At 38.4% G+C, this 12,224-nt stretch overlaps 1 protein-coding gene across 2 annotated transcripts in view; it reads left to right on the top strand.

Annotated features, from left to right (window-relative positions):
• CYSLTR1 (cysteinyl leukotriene receptor 1) overlaps window positions 1-11,033 on the top strand; it is a 50,701-nt gene extending 39,668 nt beyond the window's left edge. For both annotated transcript variants that reach the window (XM_049107388.1, XM_049107389.1), the window contains one exon: window positions 8,844-11,033. In XM_049107388.1, the coding sequence (XP_048963345.1) occupies window positions 8,872-9,894 (1,023 nt within the window). In that variant the 5' untranslated portion in view covers window positions 8,844-8,871 and the 3' untranslated portion in view covers window positions 9,895-11,033. The remainder of the gene's footprint in view (window positions 1-8,843) is intronic.
• The last annotated feature ends 1,191 nt before the right edge of the window (window positions 11,034-12,224 follow it).

Below are 12,224 nucleotides of genomic sequence, written 5' to 3'. Positions count from 1 at the left end.
AAAATGACAAACTACTTCATCATCCATTTATCCATTCACTCAGTTAACATTTATTGAGCATTTATGGTTAAAATACATATGTGTTAACCCTGTGTGACATGCCTTCTTATATGTCAACTAGATAGTCTGTAAGGGAAGATAACATATGCATACAAATCATTGATCTGAAAGAGAAATTTAGAGTTCCCTAGAAAGGAAAATGATAGAAATTACTTTGGAAAGAGGATGAGAAAAGTCTTAGTCAAGAAGGGTGTAATTTGAGCTAAAGGGTAGGTAATTTTTGCATACACATAGATGGAGGAAAGAATATTTCAGGAAAAAGAAATACCATGAAAAGGGGCAGTCAAGTGAGAAAACATGTAGCACATGTCCCTAGCATAGTAAAATATCTGTTTCATTGAACTACAGGATGTGTAAAGGAGAAAAGTGAGAGAGAAGCTAGAAAAATTTAGTTGCAACCAGACTATAGAGAGCCTTAAATATCAGGCCAGGAAGTTTGCACTTTATTCTGAAATCCCTCAGGGACCATTGAAGGCTTTAGAACAGAATATGACATAATTGGAAGCTCCAATATATGGAAAATTATTCTATAGTTTTTAGAAGTATGTAGTGAGAATTGATGGTGGTAGGAATGACAGATGGTAATTATCTCTCAAGAGTAGTTCTTTTTTTAATAATAAATTTATTTTTTATTGGTGTTCAATTTACCAACATACAGAATAACACCCAGTGCTCATCCCGTCAAGTGCCCCGCTCAGTGCCCATCACCCATTCACCCCCACTCCCCGCCCTCCTCCCCTTCTACCACCCCTAGTTCGTTTCCCAGAGTTAGGAGTCTTTATATTCCGTCTCCCTTTCTGGTATTTCCCACACATTTCTTCTCCCTTCCCTTATATTCCCTTTATAAATAATAGTCAAGAGTAGTTCTTAAAACAAAGGTTTTATCAAAAATCTCAACAGCACCATCTAGTGCCTCATCATAAAACTGCCCAATTTGTGGAAAACCTTAGCAACAAGGTTAACAGAGACTTTAATCAGTTTAGGCAGTTCTTTTCCACAATTGCATCTGTGTTCAGAGAATCAACGGTGAAAGGAAAGGAAACTGAGAAATAATGCAGAAGTTCAGAATAGTCAACTCATTTTTCTCTTTGATCTTGATATCCACCTTCAGAATGATTTCATCCTGTTTTTTTGTCATATACCAAGAGTTCTTGGTGAAAAATAATGACCTTTTTTCATTAAAGGGGAAATTGAAGCAACTAGTCAAGTTGTTAGCAGTAGTAAATGTGGAAGTTATATCCTACCTACAACCACTATGATAGTCGTCTGTCTCTGTACCTATAAATCAGAGACAAGATCAGTCCCATCCATTGTTGGGATTTCTTGCATATTCAAGTAGTCTTTACACCTTACTAACCCCAACTGTCTCTTACTAGGGAGAAAGAGCTATGTAAAAACCCAAAAAATCAGATTTTGAACAAATATTATCCACAAAAAAAGATTATCCACCATATTCTACATTGGTGAGTTGCTCCCACTTTCTTAAAGAATAAAAGAATCTTGAGGAACACTAAATATCATTATTTCTATGTTGTCTCATCCCTAGATCTATCTGATCAGAGCTTGGTTACTGCCATAATTGACAGTCTTGATAAAGCTTAACTAAGCTACACCAAGTAACAGCTTCTTGGTGTAAGAGAAATGACCATGTATTGTTGAATAGCAAGACTTTGAGAGTGAGTCTATGAAGAGAATAAGGATGAACATCTACAACAATATTTTTACCCAGAAAATATATTTCAACTATGTATGCTACATCTTTCTTCAGAAACTTAACTTATGGTGCAAATTTTATAAATGTGTTTTACTTCTTTGGAAATTTTCCCCTCATTAAAACAATCAGATAAGCATCAACCAACAGATGTTACCTAGGAAGCCCTCGTCTTGAAAGAAACAAGCATTTTCACATAGATTTTATTCCCCAAGAGAATTCAATGCTCTGCCAAATTAGATAGGTGATGATAGATAAATAGCTATAGATGGTTAGATGGCAGCTAGATGGATATTTATATTTATGGAACTACATCTTCAAAGCTTTGATCTAATAGAAAAACCCAATTCAATGGAAGATATAGGGGGCAGGGAAAGACGGTGGAAAAATAGGATCCCCAAGTCACCTATCCCCAACAACTTACCTAAATAACTTTCAAATCATCCTGAAAACCTATGAATTCATCCTGAGATTTAAAGAGAGCACGGCTGTAATGTGACAGTGAGAAGAGTTTGTGCTTCTATCAAGGTAGGAAGACAGAAATAAATAAATAAATAAAAAAGCATCCAGTGTGTGGGGGGGTGGTAACCATGAGGAGCCAGGCTAAGGCCAGGCTGCAAGAGCCTCCAGTACAGGAAAGCCCCGTCCCAGAGAGGCAGGAACTTTACCAATCTTCCCAGATGGAAAGGCACTCACAGGGAACTTGGGCAGGATCCCAGGAGTAGTGGAGCCCCCAGGTTCCCAGGGTCACTAACACAGGAAGTGCACCCTGGGGGAGAGTGTGCCACACACCATGGGCCAAGCTCCCTAAAGGGCTGGAGTGCGCACCCGGCTGGGCCTTGGGGGCAGCTCAGGCAGTGGCTCAGGCGGCGGTTCCAAGGGGACAGGGCTGCACAGCCCCAGGAGAGCAATTCCAGCTGCGCAAACCCCGAAGCCCAAAGCACTGGGGGACACAGCCCAGGGTCTGGCACTCCCCTTGGGACAGGCGGAGGTCAGGAGGACACAGGGCAGAAGGACGCTCTTGCCGCCCGGCCCAAGCTGTGCAGATCCGCGTCTGCCGCCTCGGAGCATCCAGGCAAGTGCCTACTGGGAGACTGCGGTAGTTACTGCTGGAACTGACTCCAGGGCTGGAAAGCTGGCCACCGCCACTGTTCCTTCCTCCTGGTGTCACCTTGTGCCTGGGACTGAGCGGGGCTACCAGGGAGCAAGGGCCTCACAGGACAAACAGCTCCCACTGAGTCATGCACCTGGCAGGGGACGGGGCAGCTCCCCCAGGTGCACAAACCTGAAAAACAGCACAGCAGGGCTCTCCCCCAGAACACCAGCTGGAAAGACAGGGGAAGAGCAAGTTATTAACTAAGCAGTGCTGGAAAGCTCCAGGGGTAGCCCAGGAACTTACAGTATATGGAATCAGAGGATACCCTGCCTTGTTTTTTGTTTGTTGGCTTCGCCCTTTTTTGTTTCTCTTTTTCCTTCCTTTTTCCAATACAACTTGTTTTTAGCCACTCTGAACTGAGCAAAATGACTAGAAAGAACTCACCACAAAAGAAAAAATCAGAAACAGTACTCTCTCCCACGGAGTTACAGAAATTGGATTACAATTCGATGTCAGAAAACCAATTCAGGAACATAATTATGAAGCTACTGGTGGCTCTGGAAAAAAGCATAAAGGATTCAAGAGACTTCATGATTGCAGAATTTAGATCTAATCAGGCAGACATTAAAAATCAATTAAATGAGATGCAATCCAAACTGGAGGTCCTAACAATGAGGGTTAACAAGGTAGAAGAATGAGTGAATGACATAGAAGACAAGTTGTTGGCAAGGAAGGAAGCTGAGGAAAAAATAGAAAAACAATTAAAAGATCAAGAGGAAAGGTTAAGGAAAAAAAATGACAGCCTCAGAAGGAAAAAAATATATGTATAATTGGGGTTCCACAGGGCGCCGAAAGGGACAGAGGACAAGAAAGTGTATTTGAACAAATCATAGCTGAGAACTTCCCTAACTTGGGGAGAGAAACAGGCATTCAGATCCAGGAGATAGAGAGATCCCCCTCCTAAAATAAATAAAAACCATTTAACATTCCAACCCAACATTTCATAGTGAATCTTGCAAATTTCAAAGATAAAGAGAAAATCTTTAAAGCAGCAAGAGACAAGAGATCCCTAAACTATATTGGGAGAACTGTTATATTAGCAGCAGACCTCTCCACAGAGACCTGGCAGGCCAGGAGGGGTGTCAGGATATATTCAGGGTCCTAAATGAGAAGAACATGCAGCCAAGAATACTTTATACAGCAAGGCTCTCATTCAGAATAGAAGGAGAGATAAAGAGCTTCCAAGATAGGCAGAAACTGAAAAAATATGTGATCACCAAACCAGCTCTGCAAGAACTATTAAGGCAGACTCTGTAAAAGAAAGAGGAAGTCCAAGGAAACAATCCACAAAAACAAGGACTGAATAGGTATCATGATGACACTAAATTCATATCTTTCAATATGCGCTTAATGAACGTGAATGGGCTTAATGAACCCATCAAAAGGCGCCGGGTTTCAGACTGGATAAAAAAGCAAGACCCATCTATTTGCTGTCTACAAGAGACTCATTTTAGACATGAGGACACCTACAGCCTGAAAATAAAAGGTTGGAGAACCCTTTACCATCCAAATGGTCCTCAAAAGAAAGCAGGGTTGGCCATCCATCTCATATCAGATAAATTAAAGTTTATCCCGAAGACTGTAGTAAGAGGTGAAGAAGGACACTATATCATCCTTAAAGTACCTATCCCACAAGAGGACCTAACAATCATGAAGATTTATGCCCTTAATGTGGGAGCTGCCAAGAATACCCATCAATTAATAACCAAAGTAAAGACATAATTGGATAATAATACACTAATACTGGGAGACTTCAACATGGTGCTTTCTGTAATTGACAGATCTTCTAAAACAACATCTCCAAAGAAACAAGAACTTTAAATGATAAACTGTACCAGACCAGTTTTGCAGACATTTACAGAACTTTACATCTAAATACAACTGAATACACATTCTTCTCAAATGCACGTGATACCTTCTCCAGAATAGATGACTTACTGGGTCACAAATCAGGTCTTAACCAAACCAAAAGATTGCGGTTGTCCCCTGCATATTTTCAGACCATAATGCTTTGAAACTTGAACTCAATCACGAGAAGAAATTTGTAAGAAATTCAAACACGTGGAGGTTAAAGACCATCCTGCTAAAAGATGAAAGGGTCAGTCAGCCAGGAAATTAGAGAAGAATTAAAAAGTTTCATGGAAAATAGTGAGAATGAAGATACCACCATTCAAAATCTTTGGATACAGCAAAGGGAGTTCTGACAGGGAAATACATCGCAACACAACCATCCAGCCAAAAACTGGAAAAAAAAGCTAACCTTGAACCTAAAGAAGCTGGAGAAAAAACAGCAAAAAAAGCCTACACCCAGCAGAAGAAGAGAGTTAATAAAGATTCGAGCAGAGCTCAATGAAATAGAGACCAGAAGAACTGTGGAACAGATCAACAAAGCCAGAGGTGGTTCTTTGAAAGAATTAATAAGATAAATAAACCATTAGCCAGCCTTATTAAAAAGAAGAGAGAAAAGACTCAAATTAATAAGATCATGAGTGAAAAAGGAGAGATCACCATCAATGCCAAGGAATTACAAACGATTTTAAAAACTTATTATGAGCAGCTACATGCCAATAATTTAGGCAATCTAGAAGAAATGGACACATTTCTGGAAAACCACAAATTACCAAAACTGGAACAGGAAGAAATAGAAATCCTGAACAGGCCTATCGATAACCAGGGAGGAAATTGAAGCAGTCATCAAAAACCTCCCAAGACACAAAAGTCCAGGGCCAGATGGCATCCTAGGGCAATTCTATCAAACATATATAGAAGAAGCATACCTATTCTACTAAAACTGTTCCAAAAGATAGGAAGAGATGGAATACATCCAAACTCATTCTATGAGGCCAGCATCACCTTTATTCCAAAACCAGACAAAGACTCCACTAAAAAGGAGAATTATAGACCAGTGTCCCTGATGAACACACATGCAAAAATTCTCAACAAGATACTAGCCAATAGGATCCAACAGTATATTAAGAAGATTATTCACCATGACCAATTGGGATTATCCCCGGGATACAAGGCTGGTTCAACACTCATAAAGCAATCAATGTGATTGATCAAATCCACAAGAGAAAAAACAAGAACGATGTGATCCTCTCAATAGATACAGAGAAAGCGGGATCCCTGGGTGGCACAGCGGTTTGGCGCCTGCCTTTGGCCCAGGGCACGATCTTGGAGACCCGGGATCGAATCCCACGTCGGGCTCTCGGTGCATGGAGCCTGCTTCTCCCTCTGCCTATGTCTCTGCCTCTCTCTCTCTCTCTCTGTGACTATCATAAATAAATAAAAATGTTTAAAAAAAAGATACAGAGAAAGCATTTGACAAAATACAGCATCCATTCCTGATCAAAACTCTTCAGAGTGTAGGGATAGAGGGAACATTCCTCAGCATCTTAAAACCCATCTACGAAAAACCCACAGCAAATATCATTGTCAATGGGAAAACACTGGAAGCCTTTCCCCTAAGATCAGGAACAAGACAAGGATATCCACTCTCACCATTGCTATTCAACATAGTACTAGAAGTCCTAGCCTCAGCAATCAGGAAGCAAAAAGAAATAAAAGGCATTCAAATTGGCAAAGAAGAAGTCAAACTCTCCCTCTTCGCAGCTGACATGATACTGTCCATAGAAAAGGCAAAAGACTCCACCCCATGATTGCTAGAACTCATATAGCAATTCGGCAATGTGGCAGGACACAAAATCAATGCCCAGAAATCAGTGGCATTCCTATACACTAACAATGAGACTGAAGAAAGAGAAATTAAGGAGTCCATCACATTTACAATTGCACCCAAAAGCATAAGATACCTAGGAATAAACCTAACCAAAGAGGTAAAGGATCTATACCCTCAAAACTATAGAACACTTCTGAAAGAAATTGAGGAAGACACAAAGAGATGGAAAATTATTCTATGCTCATGGATTCATAGAATTAATACTGTGAAAATGTCAATGCTACCCAGGGTAATTTACACATTTAATGCAATCCCTATCAAAATAGCACGGACTTTCTTCAGAGAGTTGGAACAAATCATCTTAGGATTTGTGTGGAATCAGAAAAGACCCCAAATAGCCAGGGGAATATTAAAAAAGAGACCTAGAGCTGGAGCATCACAATGCCAGGTTTCAGGTTGTACTATAAAGCTGTGGTCATCAAGACAGTGTAGTACTGGCACAAAAACAGACAAATAGATCAATGGAACAGAATAGAGAATCCAGAAGGGGACTCTCAACTCTATTGTCAACTAATATTCGACAAAGCAGGAAAGCCTATCTACTGGAAGAAAGACAGTCTCTTCAATCAATGGTGCTGGAAAAATTGGACATCCACATGCAGAAGAATGCAACTAGACCATTCTCGTACACCATACACAAAGATAAACTCAAAATGGATGAAAGATCTAAATGTGAGACAAGAATCCATCAGAATACTAGAGGAGAACATAGGCAACACCCTTTTTGAACTTGGCCACAGCAACTTCCTGCAAGATACATCCATGAAGGCAAAGGAAACAAAAGCAAAAATGAATTATTGCAACTTCATCAAGATAAAACGCTTCTGCACAGCAAAAGAAACAGTCAACAAAACTAAAAGACAACCTACTGAAAGGGAGAAGATATTTGCAAATGACATATCAGATAAAGGGCTAGTATCCAAGATCTATAAAGAACTTATGAAACTGAACATCAAAGAAACAATGCAATCATGAAATGGGCAAAAGACATGAACAGAAACTACACAGAGGAAAACATAGACATGGCCAACAAGCACATGAGAAAATGCTCCGCATCACTTGCCATCAGGGAAATACAAATCAAAACTACAATGAGATACCACCCCACACCAGTAAGAATGATGAAAATTAACAAGACTGGAAACAACAAATGTTGGAGAGGATGTGGAGAAAGAGGAACCCTCTTGCACTGTTGGTGGGAATGTGAACTGGTCCCGCCACTCTGGAAAACTCTGTGGAGGTTCCTCAAATAGCTAAAAATAGATCTGCCCTATGACCCAGCAATTGCACTGCTGGAGGTTTACCCCAAAGATACAGATGCAGTGAGACAGCAGGACACCTGCACCCCAATATTTATAGCTGCAATGTCTACTATAGCCAAACTGTGGAAGGAGCCTCGGTGTCCATAGAGAGATGAATGAATAAAGAAGTTGTGGTATATCTATACAATGGAATATTAGTCAGCCATTAGAAATGACAAATACCCACCATTTGCTTCAACGTGGATGGAACTGGGGGGTATTATGCTGAGTGAAATATGTTAATTGGAGAAGGACAAACATTATACAGTCTTATTCATTTCAGGAATATATAAAATAGTAAAGGGAATGATGGGGAAAGGAGAGAAAATGAGTGGAAATATCAGTGAGAGTGACAGAATATGAGACACTCCTAACTCTGGGAAATGAAGAAGGGGTAGTGGAAAGTGAGGTGGGCAGGGTGATGGGGTGACTGGGTGACGAGCACTGAGGGGGGCAGTTGATGGGATGAGCCCGGGTGTTATGCTATATGTTGGCAAATTGAACTCCATATAAAAAATATGTAAAAATAATAATAAAATAATAAATAAAATAAAAAAGGAAGATTTACAGAATAGTACTAGAGTAATATGACTTTTAAAAGGAGAGCTAATTTAAGTCTTGAAGATTAACAGGAAGTTCGTTAGGTAAACTGGGTGGAAAAAGAAGGAAAAAGACTTTTCTTAATGCCTGTAAGATTCAAACCCTTCCCCTGTAGGCAAGATGCAGCTGAATCCCTCTTTATTGCCTCATCACCTGTGCTTCCTGCCATGATCAGAAAGTATATATAATGACAATATAAAGTGAAATCTTAGTGCTTCCTGTATTTTTTTGTCTGGTAATAATTGACAAGAATTATATGTTTGTGTGTATATTGTAGGCACCAAGCAGACATTCCTAGAGAAACATGGATGGAGTCGGGAATCTGACAGTATCTTCTGCCAATAATAACAAGTGCAATGACACTATTGATGACTTCCGCAATCAAGTATATTCCACTTTGTACTCTATGATCTCCGTTGTGGGCTTCTTTGGCAATAGCTTTGTGCTCTATGTCCTCATAAAAACATATCATGAGAAGTCAGCTTTCCAAGTATACATGATTAATTTAGCAGTAGCAGATCTACTGTGTGTGTGTACATTGCCTCTCCGTGTGGTCTATTATGTTCACAAAGGCATTTGGCTTTTCGGTGACTTTTTGTGCCGCCTCAGCACCTATGCCTTGTATGTCAACCTCTATTGTAGTATCTTCTTTATGACAGCCATGAGCTTTTTCCGGTGTATTGCAATTGTTTTCCCAGTCCAGAACATTAATTTGGTTACCCAGAAGAAAGCGAGGTTTGTGTGTCTTGGCATTTGGATTTTTGTGATTTTGGCCAGTTCTCCATTTTTGCTGTCCACATCTTACAAAGATGAGAAAAACAATACCAAGTGCTTTGAGCCTCCACAGGACAATCAGGCTAAAAATCATGTTTTGGTCTTGCATTATGTGTCATTGTTTGTAGGATTTATCATTCCTTTTGTTATTATAATTGCCTGTTATACAATGATCATTTTAACCTTACTTAAAAATTCCATGAAGAAAAATCTATCAAGTCGTAAAAAAGCTATAGGAATGATAATAGTTGTGACAGCTGCCTTTTTGATCAGCTTCATGCCATATCATATTCAACGCACCATCCACCTTCATTTTTTACACAATGAAACTAAACCCTGTGATTCTGTTCTTAGAATGCAAAAGTCAGTGGTCATAACCTTGTCTCTGGCTGCATCAAATTGTTGCTTTGACCCTCTCCTATATTTCTTTTCAGGGGGGAACTTTAGGAGAAGACTGTCTACATTTAGAAAGCATTCTTTGTCCAGTGTGACTTATGTACCCAAGAAAAAGGCCTCTTTGCCAGAAAAAGGAGAAGAAATATGTAAAGAGTAATTTAAACCCATTTCCAATGAAAATCAATGAAAAAAGTTTCCCAAATAAGTATTATCTCAAATTATCTACAATAAAAATGAGAATTTACATTAATAAATTGCAAATACTTAACTGAATGTGTGCCTATAAATATATTGCATTTATGAATCCACACTGTTACAGGTTCTAAAGATATTTAAGTGTTAAAAATTCAGTCCACAACTATGAACTAAATTATAAGTGGTTTTTTGATCATTCACTGAAAGGTGAAGAATATTTTTGTCTTGGCATTGTAAAAAATGGATCTGAGACCAAAGGTTTTCCTCTCAAAAGCTTCACAAAGGATAAGAACTAGCCCTTTAAGATACAAAATTAGCAATTATTTCCCAATCATCCTAATATATTCCTTTGCATGCATGCCACCAAATGAGAACTAGAATTACCCAGTTCACGAGCTACATAAAATGTCCTGTCACCCTCTTCCTTTGTAGTATTGACTGACTATGCAAAGTAGGGCCATTTCTTCCAAAACAGAATATGCAAGTGCTAGAACAGCCTAGTATCCAGCCAAATGGCCCAAATGGTTCCATGCAATGTGTATTCTGGAAACTGAGGAATATGAACTTGGTCCAAAGCCAGTTTGTGTCTAATTTTCTTCTGCTCCTGACCCAGGTCCTCAAAAGAGAATGGTGGAGTTTTTGTTGCTTATTGAAGTTCTTACAGAGAATTCTCTCCCTACATGACATACAATTCTTCCTTAAAAACCAGACAACTGGCATTCCCATAAATGAACAGAAGTAATTTAAAATTTATCTAAAGAAGAGGGAAAGGGTTCTACTTTTCTATATGCTTATTATTGGGATCAAAACTAGCTATAGTGTTTTTTCTGAATAAAACTTTGAATGTTCATATTACAAGGTGTTTTAAGAAGTAATTATATTTATGTAAGTATGTCAGAGATTTTGCTCTATGATATGCATTTATGAGTGGAAGTTAATTATAAGTCTTATTATTTTATACTTTTTCTTCTCTATTGGCATGTTAACAGGAATATCAAGGATATGTTTACAGTGGGTTTTATATTACAGTGGAAGCTTTGTTATTAAAACACAACTTGATTATGGCTGAAATATAATATTCATGGGCAAGCTTTTGCTGAAGTGCGGTCTGTTCCTTTATTCTCTGTTTCAAAAGGCATGTTACCTCAGAGGAAATAAATGATAATGGTGAAAAAAATAAAGCTATGAAAGGAAAAGTTCTATCTGAATCTGCCATGTGTATGTTACTTCTATTTCACTACTAATGTTGCAACCCCTTAGGAAAACACTCAAAACAGAAAGAAAGAGGACCTCGAAAGCATAGTATAACTAACTGGTTCCCATCTATTTTTAACATACCTGAGATTTGGCAGTATCAACATTTTTATCCTATACCATATTTTGCTCTTTTGAGATGAGGAGCATACATAATATCTATCAAAAAAAACTCAGTCCTCATTTTTCATGTTCTAAGCTTTTTGCTATTCAGTATGATGTGGTAGAAGAGCACTAAATTGGAAGCTAGAAGACCTGGTTGTTAGGTCTCTATTACTTACTTGTGGTGTAACTTTGAGTGATATAAATTCTGATCCTCAGCTTCTTCATTTACAAAATGGGAACAATAATACTTGTCTTGCCTTTTTTTTTATAAGGCACTTTTGAATCTCAAATGGGATCATAACATATATACATATGTTAAAGTTTTACCTTTAAATAATTTTAAAGTACTTATAGATGGTTTTGTTACTTAAATGTACTGATTCATATTTACAACATGGATTCTAAATTTTGAAAGGTTTAGAACAAAGTATGGGCATAGTTAAATTCTAATTCACATTTTTAAAAAAGGTTGTGTCTTACTTATTCCCAACTCTAGGTGTTCTCCTATGTTCTTACTTCTGCTAGCAATCCCACTTTCTCCCACACAGAAACATACTATAATTCAATCCCCATAAGCTAACCACTAATTTGTTATTCTTTATGTCATTTATATTTATATCTTATACAAAACTATTTAATACTTAATTATTTTCCAATTTTTCCATAGTTGTGTTTTCTCCAGAAGTGAAATCATCACTTTATGGACTTATCAATTCCTGGAGGTTGAAAAATATGCCTATCAGTCATGCTATCTGACAATTACTGAGCTTTTATTTTAATTACCTTACCTATATCACCTCATTTAATGCTTACAATTGTCCTGTAATATATATACCATTCTTATCCCTGTTTTGCTGTTTTAAAAACTGAGGCACTTGTCCATTGTCAGACAGCTAAGGATCAGAACAGGGTTCAAATCTAGACAGTCTGACT

This window comes from Canis lupus, chromosome X (assembly GCF_003254725.2).
Source record: "Canis lupus dingo isolate Sandy chromosome X, ASM325472v2, whole genome shotgun sequence".
Lineage (NCBI taxonomy): Eukaryota > Metazoa > Chordata > Mammalia > Carnivora > Canidae > Canis > Canis lupus.
This window is presented reverse-complemented; position numbering and strand designations above follow the sequence as displayed.